The sequence below is a fragment of the Amphiprion ocellaris genome, chromosome 2 (genome assembly GCF_022539595.1).
Source record: "Amphiprion ocellaris isolate individual 3 ecotype Okinawa chromosome 2, ASM2253959v1, whole genome shotgun sequence".
NCBI lineage: Eukaryota > Metazoa > Chordata > Actinopteri > Pomacentridae > Amphiprion > Amphiprion ocellaris.
The window spans coordinates 13,498,956-13,507,462 of record NC_072767.1 but is presented as its reverse complement, the minus strand read 5'-3'; the positions used below and the strand labels follow the sequence as shown (position 1 = coordinate 13,507,462).

The window sequence follows — 8,507 nt, the reverse complement described above, 5'->3', positions numbered from 1 at the left end:
CCTCTATTTCTGATGACAGACTCAATCCCCTGCAGCATGGAGGACACCAAATCTCAGAGGAAATGTCATTCTTCAGACTATTTTTTCAGTGTCTCTTTACAGGAAGGGTTGTGTTTCTTTGTCTTCCATTTTAAAATGCCTTAGAGGTGTCTTATTGGATTCAAGTCAGGAAACACAATTGTCCAGGTCATAGTTTCCCTTTTGTTCTTCTCTAGAAATTGATTTTGGCAGTGTGCATGGCTACCATGCTGGAATATTTCTCTTCTGCCAAGTTTCTGCACACTGAGGGTCGTCTTGTCAGCCAGTATTTTGATATATCCACAGTCATTCGTAGTGCATCTATAAATGTCATCTCCCCAACTCCTTTTGAAGTCATGCAGCTCCATATCATCACCCTCCCACCTCCATGCTTCACTGTCAAGACTTTGTAATCACTGTGGTCGTCCTGGCCAAGTTCTTTTTGAGCATGCTGGACAACATCTGAGCCAAACTAATTTATCTACGCCTAATCTGAACAAAAAATGTGCTCCTAATATTCAACAGGATACTTTGAATGTTCTTTGGCAAAGTTTAATCTTGTGGTTTCGTGTCAAAGAGCAAGCAAGGGTTCTTTTCTTGGACATGGTCCATACAGCTTGACATTATGCACATTTCACGGTCTGAACTGTCACAGAAAACTGTCACAGAAACTCTGATTTCTATTGTTAACCCCTGCGCAAAGTCTGAAGCACTGGCCTGCTGTTTTCTGTGCACGTAGCACTCTGCCCACAGTGCCATTTTAAGAGGACGACCACTGCTGCTCTGATCAGTAGTACAATGGCCTGCTCTGTACCTCCTGATGCTGCATTGCATTTCTACTTTTGGGTCTGTATTTTCAATACAGCCTGTCTAAAGTATTTGTTGCTGACTGTTAATAAGAGCAAATAGCCTACTGTTCAACACAGAGGTAAAGCCATTATGGAGAGGTAATATAGCTTTGAATCTTTTGACATTTAAATGATATTTCACACGTTGTAGGTCTGCTCACTACCATTGTAGAAAGAAAGGTATCTCTGCTGGAAAGAAACATGAAACGGTTACCTGCGAAACAGCAATTTTTCATTCTTTTAGAATATAAAAGCCATTTCTGTGAATAGTTTGATCATTTTGAAATGCTTTGTTTTACAAGTCAAAGTATGCAGTGACAAAGGTCAGTTGCTCTAAATGTGTAAAAAGCAGTTATCATTGCTGATCATTTTGCTTCAATATTTAATCTCCACTTAAATATATTTCAAGTGCGTCAATGCAAAGGTTCTCTTGACCTTGTGTAAAATGAGGTGCATATTAAAAAGTCCAACTTGCACAAGTGTCAATGAGAAAAGATTTAAGCCCAACTGAATGTGAGAAATGTTGGTTGATAAGATAAAATATTGTTTTTTTCAGGATGACATTTGGAGGGCAGGCTGTGACTGTGCCGAGAAGACTGTCTGTCTGAACAGTCGAGTAACAGCTTAAAAATATGTGAAGCTGTGGGGGGAAAGATGGAGAGGGCAGAGGAGGTCATGGACAAACGAACAGCAACAGGGTGTGTGTGGAGACTGAGAAACACAGCAGTGAGGGGCTGTCTGAGCACACAAGCTGCTCCCATACTGGTACTGAGAGGCTTTAATGTAGGAATTTCCATTAGGTGTGCAGTGCACTCACTCTGTTGGCTTTCTGTATGAGGGGATACAGAGCTGAATGTGTCTGTGTCCCATGCCTAAAGTGTCTGTGTGTCGCTGGATGTTTCGTCTGTTGTGTGAAAGTATTTTAACCTGACAGAGTGAGGTGCTGAATTACCATTTTTCTGCCTATGTCATTTCTGTCTTTCATTTCTTTTTTCTTGTCACTCTCATTGTCCATTTGATTGTTTTGTCACAGCACCTCTGGCATGCTCTGCTCCCTTCTGTGAGATATCCCACTTATGGCTGATTCAGTCAAGCTTTTTTACATATCATTTCTTTGGTAGATTTTCTCAGGAGGATCGGCTGTGCTGTCGATGCCTGGTAAAGGATGGGCTTATTACAGTGTGTCTTTCTCACATGTTACCTTGTCCTCTGATCATTATATTATCTGTTTAATGTTTGTTATGTTTTCATTAAGCAATAAATATCAGTTCAGTTTATCCATCCATTATCTACACACTGCGTAATCCTTATTAGGGTTGCGGGGGGCTGGAGTTTATGAATTGGTACAGTGAAGGCAGGGGACACCTGGACAGGTCACCAGTCTATCACAGGGCTACATATACAGACAAACAATCACACTCACATTCACAGCTACAGATTTCGAATCACCAATTAACCTCAGTGTGTTTTTGGACTGTGGGAGGAAGCCGAAGTACCCAGAGAAAACCCACACATGCACAAGGAGAACATGGAAACTCCACATAGAAAGATCCCAGGCCCAGGCTGGGACTCCAACCGGGGATCTTCTAGCTAACAACCACGCCACCGTGCAGGCTCAGTTCAATTTATGACTATTAATAAACATTTAAAGGCCAATAGATAACTCTGAAATGATGAACCTTTAAAGTGATTTCAGTGAAAGCAGATGAAAAGTGAGACTTAGAGACAAGGAACACTAAATAGTTTTGTGTCTCCAGGAGTGTTCTGGAATCTTCAGTCATATTGTATTGCACTTAGGTAAAGGATAAAGATTGGCCAGGCGTACGCTATAATAGTGTTTGTGTGCTGTGATACTCAATCCAAAGGCTGAAAAAACTGTGCTGGCATTTTCAAAAACAACATATTTGAAGGATAAGCCTGCTTTGTCCCTGAGACAGAATTAACTTAAACGTATTACCCAAAACAGCCAAAATTTCATTTTGACTCAATCACCAATGGCCTCACTTATGACCATATTATACACACATTATACTGGCTACCAGCCTGTTTTTGTTGCAAGGTTTCTGTGTTTTTGTCATGCCAATACCAAGTCACCATACCATGTTAATACACATGGCCGTGAGCTGGCTTTATAATATGTTACATTTGTATTCAGAGAGCCTCATACAAAAGTGTACATACTATAGATTGTTGTACGTGTACTTTTACTCTGTCAGAAAGTGTGCATTAATGGGTATGAAGTAGTCCTGGGAGATAAAATGGTAGCAGTATATATGGCAATCAACACAGTCATTTGCAATGAAAATGCACAATTCAGTTGCAGTTCCATGGCTTTTACACATTATTATATCCTATTATATCCAGCCTGAGTGTTGTTTGCATCAGTCCGCAGATCTGAAATGAGCTAGATGGGTTCATTAAATTATCACAGTCCTTTTCTGCCTTCAAAAAAATGTTAGAAAAACAACTACTGTCTTCCTATGTATAATCTCTGACAAAATCATGTATTGTTTGGAAATGATGCTGTCTGTATTTGTGTGTATGCGTGAGTGTGTGTGTGCTTGTGTGTGGTGTATGTTGATGGGGTGGGGGTTGAGAAGGAATGTGGGTGATGATGTTTTTGGTTGCTTGGGTTCCCTAAATATAAGCACTTTTGCATCCCTGGGGTTCCCTTTCATGTACATCTGCTATAAACTACTTTGGTAGAATATTTTTGTCTTTCTCTGTGCGTGAATGAAAAGCATTGAATAAAAAAAAAAGACTTTGGCCTCAGTTGCTGTAAGTGTTGAAATGCTACTCCATGGCCCCCTGGACACCTCTAGTTACCTCCATCCACACCTGCAGACCTCCCTAGTGGATGCTGCCACCAGTAATGACGAGTGGCTGTCCTCGCAAGACACACTTTACAGTCTAAAAACATGCACAACCTGGTGTCACCCAGGGCTGAGGGTTTGTGCATGGAGCTATCATCATCTATGGTAGCCAGGCCAGAGAGCCATGTCAACTTTCTTTGCCTAATGTGTATCTCAGTGGCATCATTCCTTTATCCTTATTCATTGATATTTCCTTGTGTAGCCCAGATTTATTCATTTGTGTGTTTTATTGTTGTATTGAGATTAAAATTATTATCTGTATACCTTCATAAACAGGCTGAAGTAGTAAAAGTCAAAACACAGTAGTTATAAATTTAAATAAACCCCTTTTTAAAAATAGGTCCATCATTGCCTGAAATACAACATTTCACCGTTGTAAACTTTTCAGCTGTATTGCCCAGCCCTAAAATGAACTCCATCATTTATAAATACACTACAGTTCAGAAGTTTGGGGTCAACCAGACAATTTCATGTTTTCCATGAAAACTCACACTTTCATTCATTTGCCAACATAATTGCACAAGGGTTTTCTAATCATCAATTAGCCTTTCAACACCATTAGCTAACACAATGTAGCATTAGAACACAGGAGTGATGGTTGCTGGAAATGTTCCTCTGTACCTCTATGTAGATATTCCATTAAAATCACTGATTTACCACATTAACAATGTCTACACTGGATTTCTGATTAATTTTTTTTTTAAAAAAGCTTTTCTTTCAAAAATAAGGACATTTCTAAGTGACCCCAAACTCTTGAACGCTAGTATATGTGTATGAGCTTTTTAAACAATCCACTCACTGGAATTTGGTCCAGACATCTTGGTCTCCAGCTCCTGGATCTGTTTAACCAGCAGGGAGATGTGCTGCAGCAGGTCTTTGTTTTGCAGCAGCAGCTGGTGGACTCGAGCCTGCGCCTCCAGACGAGCCGTGGCCTCGGCACTCAGCTGGTCCTTCAGGAGATGGACCTGCAAAAGAGGACGCGAGGGGAAGAGAGATAGATGGGCAGATAGAGGAGAAGAAAACAGAGGGAGAGAAACAGAGGCTCATCAGTGAGTCAGGAGTAACAGGTGTGTCTGAACATTTTTCCCAGGTCACTGCTCTATTGCTCCCAGTAAAATTCCCCAAACACACGACTACACCACATATCACTCCATCTGAAGGCCTGGCCAGACTATGCCGACCCTTCAAATGGAATTTGCTCATAACAGAAATCAGCCTGAAATATTTGCAGGTTTTTGCATAAAATATCTCAGTGCAACAACAACAAAAAATGGATTAGTACAGCTACTCACCCCGAGCTTCTAAGTCATCTGAATCTTTTCTTTTCATCAACATTTTTTTTTAACAAAAAATTTAATCAACATGCTTTGGATGCTTCTGTAAAATACGCACTTATTCCACAGTTAATGACATGACAGCTCAAGGCTGTTGGTTGTCTTAGTAACACAACAAGCTTTTCCAGCTCAGATGTTTTTCAGCAGTCTGAAAAATAATGACTGTCAGAGCAAGACAAAGGGACACAGAGCCAAAGAAATGCTGATGCATCTCTGTCCCTGACAACATCTGAGACGACTGAGTCTGACCTCCTCAGCAAAATTAAAATCCGACCAACACAACTGGACCATCGTCTTAAAGGACAGACAGGCTGCTTGTGGAATACTCATGTCCATCACGGTCTGACAGTTTCTGATGGCGTGGTCACAGCAGTGGCAGAGACAAACACATGTGGTGTTCCCTACACAGGGCTCCAGAGTTTACCTTGGTGCCACTGGTGCCAACTTCTTCATTCAGGTGCAGCAGCACATAATTTTGCTGCATCCAAGTTTTTTTCACACTGCCTTTGGACTCTGCAGTAATAAGTATAACCTGTGGGCTTCTGCATTATATTGTTTCAAAAAGGATGCTGTCACAGGTTGTCGTCTCTTGAATAACAAATGATAAAGAAAAAAAACAGCCTGTAATAAGCAGCTTGCTGCAACTCCTCTCCCATGGGAGGACAACAGAAAACGGCTGAGATGTGAACGGACAATAAGTGTGGAGGTAGCAGGAGGGACGAGTGGTGGGTTTATTACAGACTGATCAACAGTGCATTCATCATTACTGGCAGCTACTGGACAAAAGTAACCTAAGGCCCCACATGATTTTGCTCAGATGAGTAATCAGCATCAACAGTGTTTACACCTGACAAATCAAAGAAAATGTGATAATACTGTGTGACAGCAGGAAACAGCCAGAGTACTGCAAGTCAGGAAATAAAAACGGCACCAATGCTAGAATGGTAACACCAATAAAATGCACAAAGAACATTAAAGCATCAAAAAAGACACACTTTGTTATTCACAGTTGTTTCTGAAAAGGCTAAACCAGCATGAATAAATGTCACTTATGTATGCCGTGCTCAGCTTTTACACACAACGTCATGAATGTAAACGACAACACCAAACTGCAGGGACTCAGTCTTACGTGTCAGCCATAAAATTATAGAAATACCTGTGAGTTGAAGGCCAGGGCACAGTAGCACAGTTACATAGAGCAGCCAGAGAAGAGCAGAGGAATCAACTTGCAGAGCTAACTATTACAGATCTGCAATGTAATGCAGAATGCAAGTATCTCACAAGTAGTATACAAATAAAACAACAATAAATGCCTCATTAATGGAATCAGTCGTGCAGGTTTTGTTAATTTTCTTTTGTTTTATTTGTCCCAATAAAATTAAATATCAGTTAACTTCTATTAACAAAAAAGAAAGACATTTATGCACACTGAACATATTAATATGTTCTGCAGAGCTCTTGTGGACCTGTAGTCGGGCTGACAGAGAATGTGTCTAAATCATGATTAGTCTCTCTAAAAAGATAAAACTCATTTCTAAAGCTTTCTGTCCATAGTGTGGGACTAAATTTGGGTCATTTAAATACTCATTTTAAGACAGGTAGGGATTATTTTCATACAGTCATGAAGGATTTAATCAACGACTTTAAATTTAGTAAATATAACATAATATAATATAATATAATATAATATAATATAATATAATATAATATAATATAATATAATATAATATAATATAATATAATATAATATAATATAATATAAGTCACTGTCAGTTCAGATATTTAGATTAGCTGAGGATGACAAGTGAAGAATTTGGTTTTCCATAAAAGAAATAACTTTACAGACAAAAAAGTCAGATCAGCTTCATTGTTTTCAATTGTCTAATTCTACTGCCTTTTTTTCTTTTCCTTGACATTGCCGTCAGCTGTATTTTTGACACTGTTTTGTTAAATTAGGGAAAGTGTTAAAACATTAAACATTAAAAAAAGTCAATGGCTTAATGTTGCCCCTGAGAACTGCAATCCATCACACATGGGAGAAACATCTGGATAGATTTTGGCTGTAAATGAATCATGCGCGTTCAGGGTAAATTACCAAAAGTGCCTTTCCACACATTAACATCCAAATAATCAGTAAATATAGATGTTGTTTAGGCCATCTAGTAAACAGATTGAGGATGGGAGGCTTCAGGATCTGACTGACTCGGCTCAGCAGGTGGCAGCGACTGATCAGTCACACCGTATTTTCACAGCTTGGTAATTAATCACAGCAGTGCCGAGGGAAAAAAAACAGGAAACCCTCTGAGTGGTTTTCCAGTCAGAGGTGAACGGATAAATCAGTGATGATCCTGTTACCTCTCAAACAGGGGAGCACAAGCAGCCCTGCTGGGGGTAGGCAGATGGTAGCTTAACACATTTTACATACACTACCGTTCAAAAGTTTGGGGTCAACCAGACAATTTCATGTTTTCCATGAAAACTCACACTTTTATTCATGTGTTAACAACATTGCACAAGGGTTTTCTAATCATCAATGAGCCTTTCAACACCATTAGCTAACACAATGTAGCATTAGAACACAGGAGTGATGGTTGCTGGAAATGTTCCTCTGTACCTCTATGTAGATATTCCATTAAAAATCAGCCGTTTCCAGCTGGAATAGTCATTTACCACATTAACAATGTCTAGGTTGTATTTCTGATTCATTTAATGTTATCTTTTTTGAAAAAAAAAAACTGCTTTTCTTTCAAAAATAAGAGCATTTCTAAGTGACCCCAAACTTTTGAACTGTTGTGTATGACATGGTGAAGTAGTTTAACGAACGATACGGAACAGTTTACTAAATAAATTAATAATCATGTTGTTTGGCGAATCAGTTAACTGTAAATTGTTTATCTGACTCTTCTAGTCACACTTTTCAATCAAAACACTGAACATTCATGCAGCATTATTTATGCAGCAATTTCTTCAGTACAAAATAATTTTGTCCTACAGGAGACAACTTGACCTTCGCATTTTAGTCACATTTTTTGGTAACAGCTTATTCAAAATCACCATTGTCTGATTCTGTTTTACAACATTGTAAAATTCAGTATTTTGTGATTATGGGTGTTTGCAGAATCAATTTGCAATTTAAATATGTCACCTTGTGATCTGGAAAATTGTAAGGGGCATTATTCACAAAATTTAGACATTTGGAAAAAAAATGAACATAGACTATTTTAAGGATTATTTCACTATGTTTTTGTTTTGAAGCTCTCATCTTGGTCATTATAAGAACTAGCTATACACACTGTATCTTATTTTTTTCATGATGGCACTTTCAGATTTTTTGCATTAGCAAGAAAAAGAAAATTATTACAAAATAGCCTTTATATGTATCTGACCATGAAATACTGGCACATCTTTTATAATTGTATGGAGGAGATTCTCTA

The 8,507-nt window shown here is 38.8% G+C and overlaps 1 protein-coding gene across 3 annotated transcripts in view; it reads right to left on the bottom strand.

The window, feature by feature from the left end:
* Positions 1–8,507, bottom strand: part of nos1apa (nitric oxide synthase 1 (neuronal) adaptor protein a) — a 216,954-nt gene that overhangs the window by 37,708 nt on the left and 170,739 nt on the right. For all 3 annotated transcript variants that reach the window (XM_023289231.3, XM_055016632.1, XM_055016633.1), the window contains exon 9: positions 4,539–4,704. In XM_023289231.3, coding sequence (XP_023144999.2) covers positions 4,539–4,704 — 166 coding nt within the window. The remainder of the gene's footprint in view (positions 1–4,538; positions 4,705–8,507) is intronic.